The sequence below is a fragment of the Sceloporus occidentalis genome, unplaced genomic scaffold (assembly GCF_023333645.1).
Source record: "Sceloporus occidentalis isolate IW3139 unplaced genomic scaffold, rSceOcc1.0.p SCAF_4, whole genome shotgun sequence".
Taxonomy (NCBI): Eukaryota; Metazoa; Chordata; class Lepidosauria; order Squamata; family Phrynosomatidae; genus Sceloporus; species Sceloporus occidentalis.
In genome coordinates, this window is record NW_028316984.1 from 190,070,132 (window position 1) to 190,093,243 (window position 23,112).

Sequence of the window (23,112 nt, forward strand, 5' to 3'; positions counted from 1 at the left end):
GGCAATATATTCCACCAATGAACAGCTCCTACAGTAAATACATTCTTCCTAATGTTTAAGTAGAATATCTTTTCTTGTAATTTGAATCAATTGCTTCAATAAATTTGCTCCATCTTCTACATGACATCTCTTCAGATATCTAAAGATAGCTATCATGTCACCTCCCAATCATTTCTTCTTCAAGCTAAACATACCCAGTTCTCTCAGTCAGTCTAAGAGGGCTTGGTTTCCATACCTTTGACTATCTTGGTCATACTTCTCTGGACACAATCCAGCTTGTTAACATCCTTCTTGAACTGTGGAGCCCAGACACAACATTCTGGACACCACTCCCAAGATGCTGTAGGTGTTCTCTATTGTTGGGAAAAGGCCTCTCCTGGGTTTAAAATGCCCCTAGAGGAGTGCTATAACACTGCAAAATCATTGCCATCCCTCTTAAAGGGCATGGGGCATTTATGGTTTTTTTTTAATAAATTGCAAAATTTAATCTATTATAGTGGGGCTTCCTTATCCATGGACTTGCCATCCGTGGACAGCAAGCCCCCATTTTTCCCAATGGCAGTACGTGCACATGGCAATGCCACCATTTGGAACAACGGGACTTGAGGTCCTGCCTTTGTCAGTAGCAAATACCAAGGTCCCACTGTACTTTATTCATATCCAGCCCATCCAAAAAGCTGAGGTTCAAGGAAATTTTTATTTGCAAAAACTGTTTCGTGGTCTAGAGGAGTCTCGGGAATTTCAGGTAAAAGCCTTGGAAGCTGTATGCAACCCAGGAGTTACACCCTCCCCTCCTCTGTCCTAAAGCCAGAGTATGGTAGCCTAGTTTTATGACATAAGTTTTTCAGAAATTAAGTGTCATACCAATTTTTCAGCTGCTTTTAAAATGTCCCAGTTTCTCTTGCTTCTTCCCATTTTCTCCCTTTGTCCTCAGCTTACTCCACTGCCAAAACCTGAGTTCAAAATGCAAAAGTAGTTTGCACTCAATTAACTCAGCAGGGCAGAGAGGGCAAAATTTTGCCCTTTCCAGTAGGCTCAGGCAAAAGCAAACTGCTACAGCCTATTCTATCTTGTCTGTTCTTCTTAATTACCCTTCTCATTTTGACCACACTATGATGTTGCCTGGCCACACATGTCCTGGTTTTAATTTGGGAAATGTTAGAGGAATGCAGTGTGTGATATCCCAGAAATCTCACAGATCTGCTCTGTTTTAAATGTTTGTACTAAAAAGGATTTTCATTTTCACTATAACTAAACCTTTTTTTACAAATAATTTCCATGGCTCAATAAAAAAAAAATACAATTTAGGGGAAAGTATGTTCAGATCTGGCTAAAATTAGGCATGCAAATGAAAAATCTGATTGATATTACTGCATGTTTGTATGTTTTCATGTTAATCATAAGCTTTTGATTAAGTTCTCTAGGTTGCCCATGCTTCCTTTCCTTGTATATTTTGCTTGAACTATTTTCCAGTTATTCTACAGTACTAGCTCATCCATGACTCAAATGGTCTCCATCCACTCTCAGCTACATCTATGGACAAATCCTGCAGTGTAAAAACTCAAGATTGAGAGGACTGGAGATTTTATGTTTTATATATTGAGGGGGGAATTAAAACTAAGTTCAAGCAAGGGATGTCTCTAGAAAAAATAATTCTTAAATTATACTAAATAACAGAATGGTGAATATATATTAATTTATGTAATGTAAGAAAATTGAAACAAGCAGTTAAAAAGCTGTCATATGGCTGCATTTGGCAACTGTTCAATCTACTCCTGATCACAAAACAGAATATGCCTCTTTTGCATAGTCTGGCATAAACAGAGAAGCAGGAGATCACCATCTTATCACAGCATTTTACCATATAGACCTTATTTGTTTTCCGACTGCCAAACATACATTTATCTGTTCAGTGGGAAAGGCTCCAATTCCCACTCTTGTTGTGTAGGCCTTCACTACACCATATACCTCTCCAACATGTTGAGGAGGAATACCGAGTCCAGTGCATACACCTCCCGCAGTACAGTTTGATGATGTCACAAAAGGGTATGTGCCTACCAAATTAAACAAACAAGCAGTCAGATAAATTATAGCTTGGAGGAAAACACATGATCACCTTTCAAAATGGTTTTCCCACATGTGTTGTCAGTTAATTGATAGTCTAGTTAACTAAAACAGAAAGCAGTGCCACTGAAGTCATAACATATCTATCTTTCTGCAATCTTTCACCATTTTGGCTTCAGTAGTAAAAGATGGTATGTTCCTCTCAAGGCAGCACAAGAATGAGGCAGATTTTTCAGGTCATACCTGATGGTGAGTTGGATCTAGGCTTAGTTATACTTTCAGTAGATCCACCAAAACCAACAGGACAAAGTAGTCATGAACAATTTTAATTTCAGTGGGACTACTCTAAATATAACAAAGTCTGAATTCATTTCATTGATTTTAAGATGTGTAAGTGTCACAAATAGGCTTGTTTAAGAACATAACAAAATCTCTGCTGAATCAGACTAAGCAGGAAAATTTCAGTGAAGTTCTTGCATTCTTCTCATGCAAGGTCTTTGGATTAGTCTGAGATGCTCCTAACCAGGTACAGACCTTTTTTGTGAAACAGGTGGGTAAGTGTTCTTACTTCTACAGTGTCAAGATATTTTTTATTCCCAACTTTCATACAACTATATATTGTACATACCAAAATCAATGTCAAGGAGTGCTGCATTGGCACCCTCCACAAGAATTTTCTTTGGTGAACCATGAAGTGCTTCATACATAAAATAAACGCCATCTCGGACCATTGGTCTTATTTTTTCAGCATAGCTCTGTAAGAATGAGTACATACTCAAGGTTAATCAAAGGTTTTGAACTCACTGGCTACAGACCAAGGATAAAAGTATATCAAAAGCCAAAGCAGAGACAAACAATTTCTACATGGTTAGGAAAGAACAAATTAATCCAGCTGAACATCATGGTACATTACTGCAGGCCATTTACAATTTGCAAAGATGAACTGCTGCACTGCATTTTGAAACTTCCTTTACATGCATCCTTTTATACATTCAGCTATCTCAAAAGTAAAACATCATTACAATGTGATCCCAAATGACAGTCTAAATTTGCAAATCATTCCAATATGGTTTAAAATTCCAACATTGTATTGTAACTCAGAAGAGTATGCCTACGCTTTCAAAAAGGTAAACATCAGAGAGAGTCCTGGAATAATCTAGTTTTGCATTAAATAAATGCATATTCTTGTCTACTGTGCCTGAGAGCCCTAGCAGATACTAGCTTTTGGGCCACTTTCACACTCTCCTAACAGTCCTAATAATACTAAGAGGCATTTACACAGATTCAGTCACTGTTATCTAGAGTCCATTGACAAACCTATACAAAACTACTCAGGCCACACACTTAGCAATATAGGTAAACAGACCAAAACCAAACTGTCTGTCAAACTTTAATGTCTAGCAAATGAGAGAACAGATCAGCACCTAAGTTATCAAACAGTGGGGTGCCCCCAGGGGGCATGACAATTTCCAAGGGGGTGTGTGCCAACCTCAGACACTATTAGCTGACCCTCCAGAAAGAGGAGCTTGGAATGCTTCTTCAGTGTCTCCTTCAGCTCAAATTGTCTGGCAGGGAGTGGGAGGAGGAGAAAAAAGTGAGTGTCAGGGTGGGATGGGGATTGCGTGGGGGCAGTTTGGGGGGGGTGTAGAACAAAATTCACTGCCCTCCTCTTTCATTCCCCTTTCTCTCGTTTCTGTCTTTGGAAGGACAGAAACAAGTTAAAACACTTTTTCCTTTTACTCTTAAGTAAGAAAGTATCTTTCCTATAAATGCAAAGCAATATGCTATTCTTGCACTTGCTCTGTATTTCAATGCTATATTATTTCTAGAAAATGAAAAACAATTATAAATTGTATTACAGTAGATCATCTTGATTTATTTTCTCCTCTAAATACTAATCCCCTCTTATTCCAACTGAAGCCTTAACACAGAAGCACCAGAGAGTTACCTTCAGTTTTTTCAGCTGCCCTTCTACATCAGTTTCCAAAGAAGGAAACATCGACTTGTACTGATGAGCCAGGTTCTTAAATCTGCAAAATATCAACCACTTAGAAACACACATGCAGAGTTTTTACAAGTGATTTCTTCTGTTTAATAATCCTTGGCTACAAGTCACAGAATGTCATAAAACAAAGGATTCCCTAACAAAGATATACAAAGTTCACGCAGCTGAAGAAAATGGTCCAGATTATATTCTACAACACTACTAGAAGAGCAGATATACTCAGTTCCCAAAACGTAGTTTATATGAAATAACAGTATTTATATAATTATCTTTGATGTGTCTCTATACCTCCCCCTCTGTGTTTAAAGAGTTTGCAAGTAGTTTCCATTTCAAGCAGACATTCCCACTCGAAAAGTATCACTTCTAGTTAATGAATTTCAGAATAGAATCATAGAGTTGGAAGAGACCACAAGGGTCATCCAGTCCAACCCCCCTGCCATGCAGGAACTCACAATCAAAGCATCAATTTTGTGATTATGGCGTTGCTTTTTAAATGTTCACAGATTCTCTGTTTATGATCTGCTCTAGAATCTTTACTGGTATTGATGTCAGACTAATTGGGCAATAGTACCTTGAAGAAAATTCATCAAAGTCTGAAAGAAGATCACATATCCGAAGACCTGTTCGTGCAGCTTTGGAGGAATAGGTTGGTCCAATTCCTTTCTTTGTTGTGCCAATGCTAGTGAAAGAAAACAAATGACTGGTATCATCCATTGTGCTAACAAACCCTATAGTGATATAGCAATTTTAATATGCTTTGTGATAAGAATAGTTTGGTAGAAATATTTGTCAGTTAATAATTAAATTTCTAAAACAGTTTTTAACCTGCTCTCTCTTGGGGGCCTCATTCCAAATTTCAGGAGGAGGGCACTGAATCATTTGGCATACAGCAATGGTCTTCAACTTCAGAGCCACAAAACCCTTTGTATTTTAAACTCTGTGTGCCCCTTTTATTTTGTGCCTTTCAGGTGGCCAGATGAAAGAGAAGCAGGATTCTTGTACCTTCAACAGTTCTACACAGGGAGGAATTTGTGCTGGTATACATCATGCAGGTATGACTCAACAAAACATGTTGTTTTCTACAACTACAAACGATAAAGGGAAAACTCTCCCTCTTACTCCAGTTTCTTTTGGAGGAAAAATCAAATGATAGAGTGGCAGTACCCAATTATGTACATGCTTGCCTTAGGTTAGGGCCCAACTCATTAGTTGAAGACCTATTGAGTATAAAATGGGGAAGAGACTTGAAACACTGGCAGCAGGGTACCCAATGAGTTAATTTATATTTTATTTGCTTCTTTAAGTGCTTTATATACCACTTCCCATATCTAAACAATATGCTGAAGTGGCATCTTCATCCCTGCCATATATATGTGTGTGTGTGTGTGTGTGTTATTCTATTTTACTGGGCAGTTTTATTCTGACACCCTTCGGCTAACAAGCAGCACAGAAGCTATAAAAATAAAGGGTGGGATATAATTAAGTCCCCTAACCTCCATTCCTGTGTTTCTATTGCCTTAACCACCTCCCAATCAGATCTACAGAGTTGTTGAGGAAAGCCAGATTGCAGATTTCAGCCTCTCTCTTTGTAACACTTGCCTCCTCTAGAACTTGCATCCACCAGGGGTCAGTCACACATCTTCAGTTTTAAGAAACTCTTTTCTTCAGCCACAACTTGTTTCAGTAAATGCACCACTGTTAACTATCTTTACAATATGCCACACAGAAAAACTTGTACAGGGCCAGAAAGAAGTGTACATAAAGGTGACTTTTCACGCCATTCTATGCATGCCAATGTCTGAGCCTGCTGCATGTTTGCTTGTTTTCATTACCTCACTGCCAGATCTTTCAGGACTGTTCTAAATAGGTCAACTGGGTATCACTTTCCAGCTCACTGACCTATCTAATGTAACATGCAGTACAGACAGAGGTGGACCAGGAGGACAAGAAGCATGACAGTCAGTACGTCCACAGTCATCTCCTAAGACACTGGGAGCTCTTGCCAATCATCAGTGTTCCTACACTGGAGAAATTTCTTATGAGCTGAGTTTTCCTTAGCTTCTGCACATCTTCATGCACATACATAAAAAGGCACAAGAATCTGCAGAGACCCTGCAACAAAATATTATGCACAAGATGTGGCAAGGAAATACACTTGCAGTGGAGTAGAATGGATGAAATGTATTATATGTAGGCATTCTTCTTAGCAACTACCAATTGAATGTTATTTCCATTGCAGAAGGACCAATTCCACCTGATCACTTTGGCGTCACACTAATTCTAATTTAGCACTAGTAGCTCCATAGCTGTACAAACACAGTGATAAGGACACAACCTGACCTGGAAAAGCCCAGATTATAAACAGGGTCTGGTCTAAGAATTTTGCCATTTAAACAATGGTGCGTGGCACAAATGAGGGGTATTGCATCATTTCCCCCCCAAAAAATTGCCTCCAAATCTATAAAAAGCTCTTGAAATTTCTATTGCATGCCACATTTAAAGTCAACATGTGATCGTGCCACCTGTGCTCTCTACCGATCTAGAGCTTGTTCATGCAATGGCAGTGGCCCCTAACAAGTCAAAAAGCAGTTGAAGTGACTACAGAATTATTACATGGTGAGCATTAATATATTTGGCGTTTACTCTTATCATTTATGCCACATCTAGTAGCAAAATTCATGTATACCAAGATATATAATTACTTTTTCCCCTCTTGTGCTTGCCGCTGCACTTCTTGAAGTCCATCAACTGCCTGGTGAAAATCAAACACTGTATGGTAGAGGAAAAGCCACAGGAAGAAAAATCAATGGAAAGGGGAAAAGTTTGGTTTTCAAGTATCACATGCACACTTACAATTTTACTGGAGCAAAGCAACTAAGTTAAATAAGCCTATGCAATTATTAGTAACATCATTTGTTAAAATAAAGACATTACATATGACATGGGAAAATTTAATTTTTATTTATCACACTGAATATATTCAAATATGAATTACTTAACTATGGCCTGTTCTGGACGGGCGTATAGTACGTCCCCAGGACGTACTAGGGTTAGGAAGGGGTGTCACTTCCTGACACCCCTAACCCTAGTATGGACTGGCTCCGTACAAAATGGCAGCGCCCGTCCACACGAGGGCCGCCATTTTGACGTCATGGACGCAAAGCGTATGGACGTCGCGCAGCGCTGATGTCACGAGTGCGCCATTGGCGCCTTGCGGCATCATTAGTACGCCGTGAAAAAGCACCATTTTGGGGCTTCTTTTTGCTCCGTGAGGGAGCCGCACGGTTTGGCTCCTGCAGCTCCCTCACGGAGCAACCGGCAACGCCGGCAGACTGTCGCTTTTAGGTGGTCTGTAATGCACCTATCTTTCATGAGCATTCATAAGCACAAATTCTATTCTGTTCAATCATAGAATTGGAAGAGACCGCAAGGGCCATCCAAGTCCAACCCCTGCCATGCAGGAAATCTAAATCAAATCATCCCCGACAGATGGCCATCCAGCCTCTGTTTAAAGACCTCTAAGGAAGGAGACTCCACTACACTCCCGAGGAAGTTTGTTCCACTGTCAAACAGCCCTTACTGTCAGGAAGTTCTTCCTAATGTTGAGGTGGAATCTCTTTTCCTGTAGCTTGCATCCATTGCTCCAGGCCCTGGTCTCTGGAGCAGCAGAAAACAAGCTTGCTCCCTCCTCAATATGACATCCCTTCAAATATTTAAACAGGGCTATCATATCACCCCTTAACCTTTTCTTCTCCAGGCTACACATCCCCAGCTCCCTAAGTCGTTCCTCATAGGGCATGGTTTCCAGACCCTTCACCATTTTGTTCGCCCTCCTTTGGACACGCTCCAGTTTCTCGACATCCTTTTTAAATTGTTGTGTCCAGAACTGGACACAATGTTCCAGGTGGGGCCTGACCAGAGCAGAATATAGTGGCACTATTACTTCTCTTGATCTAGACATTATACTTCTATTGATGCAGCCTAAAATTGCATTGGCCTTGTTAGCTGCCACATTGCACTGTTGACTCATGTTCAATTTGTGGTCTACTTGGACTCCCATATCCCTTTCACATGCAGTCTCGTTCAGCCAGGTGTCACCCATCCTATATCTGTGCATTTCATTTTTTCGCCCTAAGTGCAGTACCTTACATTTCTCTGAGTTGAAATTCATTTTCTTAGCTTTGGCCCAGCTTTCTAATCCATAGGTCATTCTGAATTTTGATCCTGTCCTCTGGGGTATTAGCTACTTCTCCTAATTTGGTGTCATCTGCAAATCTGATAAATATACCCCCAATTCTGTCATGCAAGTCATTGATAACCACGTAACTATAGCAGCGCAAAATGGTGCACTCGTAGCGTAACTAGCATTGGCCAATAAAATTCCCAGAACATTAAACAGTCCAACTGTACAAAGGCTCTCTCTTCCTGATCCACACTTACCAATGTGTGCTCTGTCTGAAATAATGAGTCTTTTCTCCCAATCTCTTAAACCTGTCAGAAGAAATACAGTGCCAGTTACAACGTTTCTGCCCCCAAAAGACCCAGAGCAGAGTTCATGCAATTTATCATTTTAAATGTTTCTTTAAAAAAAGAAAGAAAGAAAACAAACACTTAACCTATCATCTAGTTTAGCCCTCCTAGATAAAATCAGCTGTGGATTTCAGAATTTAGGTGGTTTTGTAAAGAGGGTAAAGTTCACATACTTAGGAGCATGAAAGGTTTTCCCCACAACCTTGACCAGCTAAAATGTACAAATGCAGGCACAGACTAACTCCGTAAAGGGCTTCCTTCAGAGCTGGAGCTGTAATGTACACTCCCCCCCGCCCCCCGACACACATATCTGTTTAAAACAATATTTGTTGCAATCAAGGACCCAGACTTTGAGGAAGCATTTCTGTACAATGATTTGAAGTCAGCCTCACACATCATTAAGAATCACTATGGCGCAGTACAGACCTCCAAGAAACGTTATTACTCCAGAGGGACGGCGCAGCCCCCAAACCGCACGCTGTCACTCCAGAGTAAAAAGAACCTGGAAAAACTGGGTTCTTTTTGTGCCGCCATACTTACGTGGCGCATGTAACTATGGTGGCGCTAAATGGTGCACTCGTGACGTAACTAGCACGGTGTGATGTGCGGGCATTATGCATCCTTTACCTCAAAATGGCGGTGCCCATGTACATGGAACACTGCCATTATTGCGCCACCGGCATGTATTAGGATTAGGGACCACATGGTTGCCGCACAGTCCCTAACCCTAAAATCAGCACCAGCATGGCGCTTTTACATGGTCTGTACCACGCCTATATCTGGATATAGTGGTAGAAGGCAATCATGTAACAGACAGCCCTGATGACATCTTCCATACACTGCCTTCTGTCAGGGCTCTCTACTACATAAATTTTCGACAAAAATTCCACAGAATTTTGCTCTTCTTCTGTCCATAATTAGTGTGTATGTGCAACTGTTAGTCAATCTCATGTATAAGATGGGGACCAGCTGCAAAATCCACCTAAGCTACGTCCCACTCTCAGTACAGGAGCCCCTTTCTCCATGCAAAAAGAGATTATCTCTACATGGAAACAGAGACTAACATGTGCAGTGAGATTTTCAGAGGAGAAGTCCATACACCAGTAGCAGTATCAGACCCAGGAGGTCTCCTGCCAGGCAACGCAGCTTTCAAGCTACATAGTTGCCCACCTCTGATCTAGTTTTTCCTTTTCCACACAGCTTTCTTTTTGAGTGGGATCCAGGAACCCAAGTAAACTAGTTCTACCCATCAAAGGAAGCACCAGTTTTATATTTCTTTAACAAGAGTTGTTCATGCCATGCGGTAAACATATGCTTTTTAAAAAACTTAAGTTATTTTGGGAGATGGCATTGAGATAGACTGCTACATGATTTTTTTTTTAAAAATCCTACTGGGCATAGCCAGCTGAAAGAACACTTTGTTCTTTGTTACTGTTTCTTGAACTGAAAAGAATAAAACAAGGTGTGGGCATGGAAACAATTACTGGGTAGTGTGCCACACTGTTTGGTTTTTGTTTTGCATCTGACTACAAGTCTTCATATTTACTGGTTACAATTCTTCTTTATCTTTAAAAAAGTAATGGTACAAAAAATGACTGGAAGATCATTGTACAAGTAAGCTGAAACAGTACATGGCCAGCTAGTCTGTAAGCAACACCAAGCTGTCTCTTGTTTGGAAAGGACAGAAATTGTACAAGGAAGCTGAAATAGTACAGTGGGGAAAGAACTTGTGCTAGCAATTTTGAAGAGCCATTTAGGAATGAGCAGAGTTTATGTGAAGATCAAGCATCAACACTGTATCTATTGCAAGATTTCACTTGACCCCTGAGGATGGTCAAGTGGAACTCTAAATGGGGTGAATGCTCTCCACACCCACTAGAGATCATTTGGGAGCATTTCAGAGCAAATGTTTTGACCCCAGAAAGGCCCTAAAAATGGTCCTCAGGGCTGTATGTGACCCATAGGCCACGCTTTGCTCACCTCTATATTAAAGCCAGCCCCTCGGCCAGTCATCCCTCTATATCCACTGATTTTTTTATCCTCGGATTCAAGCATACACAGCTTGAATTTTATACACACACACACACACAGTGGATCCTTGTTATACGCTGGGGATTGGGTCCAAGATCCCCGTGTATAACAAAATCCATGTATGCTCAACTCCCATTAAATATAATGACATAGCAAAATGGTGACCCTTATAAAAAATGGAAAATCAAGGTAAATTTATACTTTTTTGGAACATTTTCAAACCGTGTATGCTTGAATCCGTGTATAAAAAATCGGTGTATAAGAAGGGCCGACTGTATATATATATTCACAAAAAGCAAACCTTGATTTTGCTATGTTATACAAGGGACATAATCTTACTGTGCCATTGTATTTAATGGGAGTTGGATATGCACGGATTTTGGTACTGATGGAGAGTCAATAGTAGCTTTTATAAATGGACCAGCTTCTTTACTACAGAACTTTAAGTTTCCATGGAAAAGGTGAAGTTAACTGAAAACATATAACCCACACTTTAAAGAAAAAACTATCAAAGTATTATATACACACCTTTCTTCTCATTTTTTTCAGCTTCTTCAAATAAGCCCGGCAAATGTATAACTACCCCATTTCCTGAAAGTTACATACATAAGGTTTGGTTGTTGTTTTTTTAAATGATGTAACAGTAATATCACACGCAAAACATTACAAAACACATTTGGGTCAAAAATGTTTTCTCAGCTCCTCCAAATTGAAATCTTAACTTAGGCTGTTATAGATTGGCCCTCTAAGAAACATCCTCTCCCAAACCATCTCCCATAATAATATATATTCCTGCAACATTTGCCTCCCAAGCTACTTTGCCAGAAATGCTGCAAGATACAAAAGAACATCGAAGCCAAAACTGAGTCACATAAGGGATATTTTACTGATTTAAGTGAGGGAGCATCTATGCCCCTGTGACACTAATAACCATTATTCCAATCCTTAAATTCCTCTTAAGACTTGTTTGCAGTTTTACCAACACAAAGATGAACAAACTGCACTGAAGCAAAAAAGGTGCTGTTGCTCCCATCACATATGAATCTGGCACAAAACTGTCTACCTTAAAGCAGATTTAATAGCTCTCATTTCAAATGGATAACTGATCCAATTTCAAATTAGTTGGAAAGGGTATCAAACATTTCAAAAATCACAGGACAACATATGTTGCATCTTCTTCATGTCTGAAAGTACAGGGATCAGACGCCTGAATTCGGAAAGGAAGAATTATGTGTGTCAGTATCTCAAATTACAAGAGAGCCAGCTTGGTGTTGTGGTTTGATTGTGAAACAATGACTTTGGAGACTGAGGGTTGAATCCCCCGCCTAGCCATGAAACCCACTGGGTGACCTTGTGCAAGCTACATGCTCTCAGCCTCAGGGGAAGGCAATGGCAAACCTCCTCTGAATAATTCTTGCAAGAAAACTCCATGATAGGTTCGCCTTAAGTAAAAAAATGACCTGGAGGCACACACAACAATCAGTTTACACATGTGATACTCAATAGCAAGAATAGGCAAAGTGAGGTACTCCAGATGATGCTAGATTGCAGCTGCCATCAGTCCTAGCTAAATGACACACTGGCCCAAGATACCTGTCACACTAATTGCAGGTACAGCTGCTTGTGCTTAAGCAAGCAAGGGAAAAGCCCAGCTGTTAATGGACTCTGTTTTCAGCAGCTACTCTGATACATGGATTCATTTTCCTTTTTATAAAACTGCTAATTAAAATTACTGAAGCAAGTGCAAATCATCCTGAAGATGCAGGAAGATGAATAACTGATGAGTAATAAAGTGGAATTATAACAGCCATTCCTTTCTTTTCTATCTATGATCACATGGTCATAGAGTGATCCGCATGCAATCACTTTTAATTGAAACATCCATGGGAAACCATATATGGCCAACGGAGAAATAACATTTACTTTCACAAAGGGTGGGGAGGGGAGAATTGAATCTTATCTTTCTATTTGGTATCAATCTGCATCAAATCTCAGCATTCAAAAAGCACAGTTACAAACATCATCACTAATTATTGTCCAACTAGTGTCCAAATCTGCACACTGGACAGTGATACTTACCAATAAATGAAATTGCCTTCGGATTAATGATACCACTAGGAAAGAGGTGAAAATCATATTCTTTCCCATCAACAACCACAGTATGGCCTGCATTATTTCCACCCTGTCAAATAAAGAAAAAAAGTAAGAAAGAGGGGGAAAAGAAAAAAAAATCATTTTAAGTAAATCATTTTAACTTCTACTTCTAACAGTAAAGAACTCACCCATTTGGATTCCAATACTGTGCCCAACATTTCATTATTTTAAATATTTATATCTTGAAGTGGACTAATATATGGGTAGAGTGGCTAGATCCAGAGTAAGTTAGCACACTTTAATCGCACTGAAACAAATGAGGCAAATTTATTGTGACAAATATTACTGAGTTTAACGTGATATATTCCCACATATGGGAGTACAGGATGTCAGTCTGAGTCTGGATCCAGACCACAGAGTTACACCAAATCCAGCCTTGCTGACAGTATTTATTCTTAATTGATCTCTTTTTTGTGTGTGACTTTATAACTTGCTTCAGTATCCTTACGGTTTTTAAGTTATTCTTTCCAAAATCCATAAGCCACTTCTCAAGGTGCTCACATGAACATATGAAACACAGAATAAATCAGGACAGTTCTCATTGTAATCCAATGGTTCTATAACTTTTGGACTTCATGCCCAAGAAGTCTCAACCAGCTTGGCTAACAGTCAAGGACTTGGGAGGCTGAAGTTCAAAATGCCAGGAGGACCAAAATTGGAGAATCACTAATTTTGTCCAACCTCCCTGCTAGTGCAACTTGCTAGATAGCAATTTAAAATTTTTTGCACAAAAACATTTCTTCAGAAGATATGATTATTTCAGTTATTGGTGAGAAACTTCTTCCACCTTGGCATAGCTGGTGATAACAACATAAGCACTTTTTCAACACAAAGCTTTCCACTTTGCTCAATCCTTTTCCTCGTTATGTAGATACAACCACCAAGGAAAAGTGATACATGGTTTGACTTTAAGAGAAAAGAACTATTGAAAAGAAAATAGTTATGTTGATCCAAAAGAACAAAACAAAATCCAAAGACAAGTGAGACCTTTGTTACGGTCAAGTTCTTTCAGGAGTGCTTTAGCTGTATCTTCCTTGGCTGGACTAAATAGCAATAGCATTTACATTTCTATTCTGCTTATCAGTGAACTCGACGAAGTTTAGAATCTGTAAGTCAGTTGCCCCCAACGAGTTGGGTACTCATTTTATTGGCCTACGAAAGGATGGAAGGCTGAGTCAACCTTGGAGCCCTGGGATCAAACTCACAACCTTAGTGGCTTCAGTACTGGCATTTAACCACTGCACTACCAGGGTTCCCTAAATGATCCCTGTGGTCCCTTTTAGCTCTAGGGTTGTATTATTCTAAGTATAATTCAACCTAACAGTGCTAACTTTTGACTTCTTCATCAGAGTACATAGTTTAAAAAAGGGGGGCAGGTGGCAGGTAAGATGCATATTGTATCTACTAATAAATTAATTTTAGTCAAAAAATTGACCCCAAAAACCTGAGTTGACTTATCCATGGGTCAAAGTAAGTATTGTACTTTAACTCTTTTTAAAAAAAGAAACCATGCCCTGCTGAAAAGCAAGAGCATAATCTGTCCTGGAAGCACTGACCACCCCACCACCCCAATCCAGGCTTTAGGATGGGAACAAACAGTTGTGCCTGCTGAATTTTTGTAAGTTGTCTGGCATTGTTTTAATTGCTTCATCCTTTTAGATCCTTTGTCACATGCCCCTAAGTTTTACCCTCAAATTATCCATGGGTCATATCAAAATTCATAATTTTGCCCCCAAAACCTACCCTTGACTTATACATGAGGTCGATTTATAGCTGAGTATATACAGTAAGTCCAAAATCTTTTTGCTAGATGACACTCTTCAATTAAATTTGCTTCCAAAATTGGAAATTGCAGGCTTAGGTTGTCACTGATAAGGATGCAGATGTCACATGACTTCCAGTAAAGCCCACTCAGACGAAGACAATGTGGTAGGGCCCAGGCATATTTCCTGAATTCCTTAACCATTGTTTTTGTTCTTGTCTTCAAGTTGCCTCCAATTTATGGTAACCTTATCATAGGATTTTCTTGTCAAGATTTATTCAGATTTGCCATTGCCTTACTCTTGGGCTGAGAGTTTGAATTGCCCATTCACCCAGTGGGCTTCTGTGGCTGAGAGGAAATTTGAACCCTGGTCTCCTGGAGTCTTAGGTCCAACACTCATCCCACTACACACTGGAGGGTTTTATACCAACTCCCTCTTCCCCAAGACCCTTTTTGCAGAGAGTCACATACAATAATGGCAAATCTAAATGGTAAAATCTGGGAAAGCATATCACTATACAGTACTCTTAACTGATACAACAGAAAGACAAACAGCTACTGTTATGTGGATAGATTGTATAAACAATTCATTTTGTACTGTATTTCTATGTCTGCAAAACATAAAATGAAAAATCAACAGATTAGAATAGTGTATACATTTGATTATAACAATCTCTTATCTACTCTCTCTCTCTCGCATACATTACCAAGAGCTGCAGAACAGTCTGCACATCCAGAAATGCCTGTTACTTTTCACCCTTGTACTATTAACACACACACACACACACACACTGGAAATCTACAAATATCAGAAAGAAAGAAAATTAAGTGAAGCAAACGAAGTGAGCAGAAAAAATTGAACTTCATTTTTAGTTACTGACTCTTCAATTGTTACCCAGAATAATACACTTATTTCCAAGAAGGGTACTGAAAGCCAGCCTTGTTTTCTTACAGAACTTTTGTAACTTTAAACTTGACCTTCTCATATAATACTGGTGATCCTGGAGCCACTTTATCAGTACCCAAAGGAGAAGCCCAAGTTTAAAATAGCAATGTCACCATGTAGTTCTAAATCCTCCACAGATGCAAGAACTCTCCACTGGTGAGTCTTGTTATTCAGATGCAAGTGAGTGCTTAACAGGTGCTGTATTTCTATCTATTTTAACAACACTCTTTCTGGTTTTAAGATTACCTGAAAGTATGTGTAAGTTGTTGTATGTATAAATAAAATGAGAAAACCCTGCATGACTCAGTCTCTTGGAGGAAGGAGAGATACAACAAATAAGCCCAATTAAATATATTAATACTATGAAAGACTTTTAGCTTCTCCAGTTTTTTTTTAACATGAAGGGAACCGCAGCCAAACACTAAGAACGGGACTGAAACAATTCTTTGGGATTCTGCCTATGTATATCTGCATGAAATCCTTACCCAGTTTATTTATATCTCACTTTCCAGAAAGTGAACTGCAAGTTCCTTGCAGCTGAGATGTGTGGGATTTCTTGATGATGATGGTGATGATGATTTCTATCCCAACTTTTTCCCCATTTGGGACTCAAGGCAGCTTATAATAGTTAAGAGGCATAGCTAATATATACACCAAATACGAAAGTTAAAAATATAACTATGAACTTGAAACCAGTTGAAAACATAACTCTTAAAAACAACAAATAAACAAAATACATATAGGAGAGCACAATTCTTCAAGACCCAGTCCCCTTGAGCAGTCGGTCCTCAAAGGCCTGCTGAAATAATAATTAAAAAGTCTTAACCTGCAGAAGGCTAACAGGTAACATACCAGTCTAATCTCTCTTGATAGGGAGTTCCAGAGCCATCTATCTGGCCTTCCCGCATTCCTACTAGATATACCTGTAAGGGTGGCAGGACAGAAAGAAGGACCTCTACAGCAGATCTCAATAAACAGGCATGTTTGTAGCATGTACATTAAGCAATAGTATTCACATTTGTATACCGCTTATCAGTGAACTCAGCACTCTCTAGGTGGTTTACAATCTGTAAGCTAATTGCCCCCAACAAGCTGGGTACTCATTTTACCAACCTATGAAAGGATAGAAAGGCTGAGTCAACCTTGGAGCCCTACCTGGGATTGAACTCATAACCTTGGGGCTGCAGTACCGCATCCAATCCCTGTGCCACTCAGAGTTTGTAAATATGAATATGCAGGTGTTAACTCTTCCCTACCCTCTGACAGGGCCAGTTAAAAGATAAAGGGGCTTTTAATAAAGGATGAGGTATCTATAGCATGGAGCCAGCATGGTGTTTAAGTGTTAGAATATGACTCTGGGAGATCAGGGTTCAAATTCCCGCTCAGCCACAAAAACCCACAGGGTGACCTTGGGCAAGTCACAGTCTCACAGCCTGAGAGGATGGCAATGGCAAATGCCTCTGAAGAAACCTGTCAAGAAAACTCTGTGACAGTTGGAAATGACTTGAGGGCAAACAACAACACATTTATAGCAAAATCCAATGCATGCTCACTCCAAAGGAAACCCATACATGCTACATTCCCACACCACTGTGCACCTAAGAAAGTGGTTCAACAAACAGAACTGTAGACCCAGAAGGAGACAATGCCTTCCACAGTCTTTTAGGGCACCCCAAAACCTGTTATGAAGGGCTACAGTGGGGAAGAAAAGCAAAAGTTCCACCATGCTAGCACTTAGGCCAGTGGTTCTCAACCTTCCTAATGCTGCGACCCTTTAAGACAGTTCTTCATATTGTGGTGACCCCCAACCATAAAATTATTTTCATTGCCACATGTAAACATGTGTTTTCTGATGGTCTTAGGCGACCCCCGTGAAAGGGTCATTCGACCCCCAAAGGGGTCCTGACTTATAGGTTGGGAAACACTGACTTAGGCACTGGGGCCACATTACATTTAGGCCAAAGCATGTTCCGCCAAGTAAGCGCATGTCAGACTTCTGCCTTAGCATATGTTTTCTTTTTTATCTCCAAAGTTCTGCCACCTGGATTTTCTCCCTCTGAGAGACAAGGATTTCTTGGGTCATTCCTATAAAACACCAACAATGGGTTGTATTAAGTATCATATCTACAAGAATTTGGAACTTCAATTTTTGTTTAATTATTGAAGTACTTGTCAACATTCGCCTCTGAAAGCTTTTCCCAGAGTTATGTGGAACTTGTATATTACACAAGAGGGAATACAGTTGGTGCTTCATATCCACGGAATTAACCCCGCGTGGCTTGGAAGTATTTTTTAAAAAATCAAAAAGGGAACCTTGATTTTGCCATTTTTTATAAGGGACACCAATTTACTACCCCATTGCATGTAATGGGACTTGAGCATCCACAGATTTTGGTATCTATGGAGGGTCTTGGAACCAAACCCAAATGGATACCAAGGGCCCAATGTATCATAGTATAAATGATGATATGATAAGATTTATCTGCAAGATGCTCCAAAGTCAGACGCTATAAAGCCTTTTTCTTAATGGCATTTTAGTGAGTGTCTTCCAAGCCTCTGCCAAATACATTTATTTTAGGATCAAACTGCAGATTTTTTTGTTTGTTTGTCAACATTTCACATTTGAATTCTATGAACTGTAACTATAAGGCTACAATTGTTCCTTTCTTTCTTGGAAACTTGGCACAGACTGGCAGCCAACCAAGAGACCACCATTCTGGGTAGCGCTAATCTACATAGTGTGTATGTTGTGTGCCTTCAAGTCATTTCCGATTTATGGTGACCCTAAGACAAACCTATCATGGGTTTTCTCAGTAAGATTTGTTCAGAGGAGGTTTGCCATTGCCTTCCCCTGAAGCTGAGAGTGTGTGATTGACCCAAGGCCACCCAGTGGGTTTCATGGCAGAGCAGAAATTGAACCCTGGTCTTCATTCGTAGTCCAATGCTCAAGCCACTATGCCATACACCACACTAGTTCTCTTAGCACTGATCTAACCACATTTTAAAAAAATAACTTAAAAAGAGCTTTAGAGAACATTATCTGCATTCATGACTGGTTCCTTGTGTTTGTTTTAGCCACAATTTGTGCTGCTTTTTGTTCTCACCCTTTGGAGAAAATGACTTCTTTTTAAAATAAAGCCTTCCTCCTTTTTCTAGCTTTCTTGAATTTAATCATTAACCAAGCGGCTTCCCCTTGGAGTCGGTTGTACCTTTTGTATTCTGTGCAATAGATTCTACCTGAAACTCCATTATGATTTTAAATACACTTCAGCATCTTAAAACCTGGCTTTTTTTTTTTTTTACATTAAACCCTCATATTTGCTTCTCCTGGACTTAAATGCTGCTTTGAATGTAACTTAACTTCCTGGGAACTGGCAGTGCAATTCTATGTAAGTCAACCTGTATTCCTAAACCATGGCTTTCTAAGCCATTAAATTACCCACTCATTATCTTTTGGGAAAATGCAGTTTTCTATGCTGGCTATTTGCATAATAAATGTAATGTAAATGTTGGTTTTTTTAAAAACCACCATAGGTCTTTAAAGGGGTATGGTTAAAAGGTGACTAGCTCCCATCCCTAAAAGAAAAGGAAGAAAACAAAATAAATTGATGAACTGCTAATATCTAGTTGCCTAAGGAATATGCCCAGAGTATCATGGCTTGCTTTCAGATGGGAGCTTTGTTCTGGTAGAAACCATCATTTCCTTTGAACTTACTGCAATTACAGTACTTAGGATTTTTATTTGTAAAAACAACCACAAAACAGTTCCTGGTAGTTAAAAGTCAACCAACACCAAAAAACCAATGCATAAAAGAATGCCAAATAACCTATAGAATATTGTAATAAAAGCTCATGGGGCAACTGGCAAGTTCAGCCATCAGGAAAACTTCTGAAGAAATAAATTAATCCTGCTAAAACCATTCTCTGCATGCATTACTAGTTAATCGTGTTTGTTTTAGCCAGAATTTGTGCTTCTTTTTGTTCTCACTGATTGGAGAAAATGACTTTTTAAAAATAAAGTTAGCAATGGAAAGACTGGCATTGGGAGCCTGTCGGATCTGATAAGGCTACTAGGCACAGCAATGCCACTAATAACTCTCCCCTGCTTTCCTCATCACCTTCAGCAACATTTCTTTTTGCAGAAGGCCATCCACTGACACCTGCTACAAGTGTCCATTCCCAGTAGTCCAGCCACACCGCACTCAGGGTGAGCCACACACATCATGCTTGTCTGGACCTCGGGGATCTTATGTCATTTATCACCAAGGCTCAGCTGTTTCTATTCATAGCCAGGGGGCTGGTTTTTTCCTCCTTCTCCAAGTGGCATTCAGTCTGCAGATGGGATCAGAGAGTTCCTTTCTATAGTACCAGGCTATTCAAGACTGCTGAGAAAGAAAGCAAGGGGGGGGGGGGGGGGAGAGGAAACAACAACAAGAAAAATAGAATAAAGGGGAGGGGGCAGACAGGAAAATGTGGGGGAGAAAAAAAAGGCAGGCACCCAGGAAAGAAAGCAAGAAAAAGCGATCTGGGTTCAAATCTCTGCAGAAGTTGAACCAAGAAGCTCACTCTCTCTGTTGTGTTATCTTCAAGTCCTTTCAGACTTATGATGATGTATCATGGGGTTTTCTTGGCAAGGTTTGTTCAGAGGAAGCCTTCCTCTGAGGCTGAGAGTATGTGACTTGCCCCAGTGGGTTTCATGGCCAAGCAGGGAATTGAACCCTGGTCTCCAGAGTTGTAGTCCAACACTCAAATCACTGCGCCATATGAGCTAGATAATCCTTAAAAACTCTGACAGGCTCTGAGTCTCACCCTCCTCACAGGGCTGCAGGGAGGATGACACAGGACAGGAACCACGTAGAGCAGTAGTTCCCAACCTTTTCTATGACCCACAACCCTAGAAAATGTTTGATTAATGTTTGCACTCCCTGCAAAAGTAACGTCACATTTGAAGATGAAGTCCAATTTTTCATTTTTGAACCACAAATTGAAACCACATACAATGCTGTGGGTGAACAAACTGAACTTTAAAAAAAAGGTTTTAGCTCAGTGCATAAAAGGCCAATCTACAGAGACCAATTAGTTTCTAAGTTATTCAGGAAAAAATGCAAACAGTAAAATCAATCCCAATTGTGGGTATAAAATTCGATTCAAAAGCATAGCCATGCCAGTCTGGCAAATCAGTGCACCATTGAGATTAACAGAGAGCCAAATCACACTGCAGAAATAATCCAGTTTGAGACCACTTTAACTGCCCTGGCTCTAAGACAGGGAATTCTGGGAACTGTAGCTTTGTGAGGCATTTAGCCTTCTCTGTCAGAAAGCTCTGGTGCTACAACAGACTACATGGATGAGGCAGTTAAAGCAGTCTCAAACTGGATTATTTTTGCAGTGTGTTTTGGCCCTGAGAGAAGGAAGCTGGTAGCATGACCTTCTGAATGCATGAATCCAAAGAAGTAGGCTCAAGTCTACAAAAGCTCATGCTAGCCTTTCAATTAGTCTCAAAGGTGCTCCAGGATCCCTCTGCATAAAATTCAATGACTTCTTGGCTCCTGCTTCTCAGTCACGATTTTGTCAAAACGTGGAACTTCCTTGCTAACTGGGTTCTGCAGGTCTGCCTGTGGGTTGCTGAGTAAATGGTTTGTGACTCAAGGACACAAGTCATTCTTTGTCAGAAGCAGAGTAAAAGAATAAGCTTGTAAACTTAAAAGAAAAACTACTACAGCTTGAGTCTCCCTTACCTGGAATTCCAAAATATCCCAAAATCACAAACTGCTTGGCTGAGACAGTGGCACCTTTGCTTTGTGATGGCTTTGTGTACAAGGGCTATATGAAACATTTAAACATAAATTCCCTACATCAACTAACTTGTTTAATAAATGGTATTTTATACTATGATATAAGATAGCAAGTGCTTTAACTACAAATGCCTTTGACTGTATTGTGTTAATATGTATTTAATACGCTGCCTTAATGGTCTGTTGGGTGTAATAAAGGCTTTTGGCTTTTTTTGCAATAAATTAATTTTATGCAGAGACTTGGATCCCATTTCCAAGATTATATTTCGTCTTGTTAACCGCCTTCAAAGTGATCCTGACTCATGGCGACCCCATGGATGAGACATTTACAAGACCCCTTCCCTGCTCTGCAAATGCATACCTGTGACCTCCTCCTTAGAGTCCATCCATCTGGCATGAGGTCTTCCTCTCTTTCTATGCCCTCAACCTTTTTACTAGCATTATTGTCTTTTCCAATGAGTTGTGCTTTTTCACGAAGTGGCCAAAATACAACAGCCTCAACCTAATTAGATTTATGTATCTACATAAGAGCCAGCATGGCATTGTGCTTTAAGAGTTGGACTACGACTGGAGGTTAAATTCCCACCTTGGCCATTAAACCGATTGAGGTTAAAGAAGATTTGGGGTGTACCTCTATACTGTAGAAACAATGCAGTTTGACACCACTTTCAATACTCTTGGTGACAGTAGGATCACCTTAGTCGCCACAAGTTGGAAATGACTTGAAAGCACACAAGAACAAAAACAACAAAACATTCATGCAAAAGCAGTTACAGTACTGTATTCCAAAGCCAACTTTCAAACACAGCCCTGTTCCTCTTGGGAGCCAGCATGGTGTAATGGTCTGAGTGTTGGACTATGACTCTGGAGACCAGAGTTCGATTCCCGGCTTGGTCATGGAAACCCACTGGGTGAGCTTGCGCAAGTCATGCTCCCTCAGCCTCAGAGGGATGGCAAAAACCCCTCAGAAGAAACTTACCAAGAAAAAACCATGACAGGGTGCCATACATAAATTGGAGAAAAATTAAGACATACAGCAGCAACAACAAATAATCTGCGTTCCCCAGTCACACTCTCTCAGCCCCAAAGAACGGCAATGGCAAAACCTCCTCTGGACAAATCTTGCCATGAAAACCCCATGGCCTTAGGCTCAGAGTAAGTCAGAAACGGCTTGAAGGCACACAACAAACAACCAACAGCATTAACATTCATCATATCCTACCAAAATCGCTTCTACCCTTTCTATGGGCGCTGGATCCAAGTGTTATTATCTGACCCAATGGGTGAACTTGGGCAAGTCTCAGGGGAAGAAGGCAAAGGCAAAAGCCCCAAAGGAGAAACGTGCCAAGAAAACCCCCACAATAGCATGCCAAAAGTTGGAGAAAACTGAAGGCACACAGCAACAACAACAACAACAACAAATATTTGTTTATTTAGTCTGTTTATTTATTGGCTTATTTATTATATATTATTTATTTAGTCTATTTATTTATTATTATATTACATATTATATATATATATATTACATATTATGTATTATAAAATATTATATGCTAAATTATTTATTTATCATTTTAGTCTTTTATATATATGTACATACTATTATTTTATATTATATATATATAAATAAATATATACTATATAAATGTTTTATATATAAAGTATTTTATATTATATATATAAAACATTATTATATATTATAAAATATTAAATATCATTATATATACTATATATATTATCCATTTAGTCTACTTAGACTATGTGAACAGCCTGCCTTCCCCAGTCACACTCTCTCAGCCTCAGAGGATGGCAAACCCTCCTCTGG

General features: G+C 39.7%; 1 protein-coding gene across 3 annotated transcripts in view; it reads right to left on the reverse strand.

Moving 5' to 3' along the window:
- The window catches only part of ADSS1 (adenylosuccinate synthase 1), a 31,296-nt gene that overhangs the window by 7,742 nt on the left and 442 nt on the right, over positions 1–23,112 (reverse strand). The window contains exons 2-10 of one of the 3 annotated variants that reach the window (XM_089522681.1): positions 12,913–13,031; positions 12,710–12,812; positions 11,159–11,221; positions 8,510–8,560; positions 6,772–6,838; positions 4,641–4,748; positions 4,013–4,094; positions 2,693–2,819; positions 1,900–2,054 (exon numbers count right to left, since the gene is read on the reverse strand). In XM_089522681.1, the coding sequence (XP_089378807.1) occupies positions 1,900–2,054; positions 2,693–2,819; positions 4,013–4,094; positions 4,641–4,748; positions 6,772–6,838; positions 8,510–8,560; positions 11,159–11,221; positions 12,710–12,812; positions 12,913–12,942 (786 nt within the window). In that variant the 5' untranslated portion in view covers positions 12,943–13,031. Of the gene's footprint in view, positions 1–1,899; positions 2,055–2,692; positions 2,820–4,012; positions 4,095–4,640; positions 4,749–6,771; positions 6,839–8,509; positions 8,561–11,158; positions 11,222–12,709; positions 12,813–12,912; positions 13,032–17,443; positions 17,525–23,112 lie in introns of those variants that run through there. The other 2 variants (XM_089522679.1, XM_089522678.1) reach the window with 2 other exon arrangements.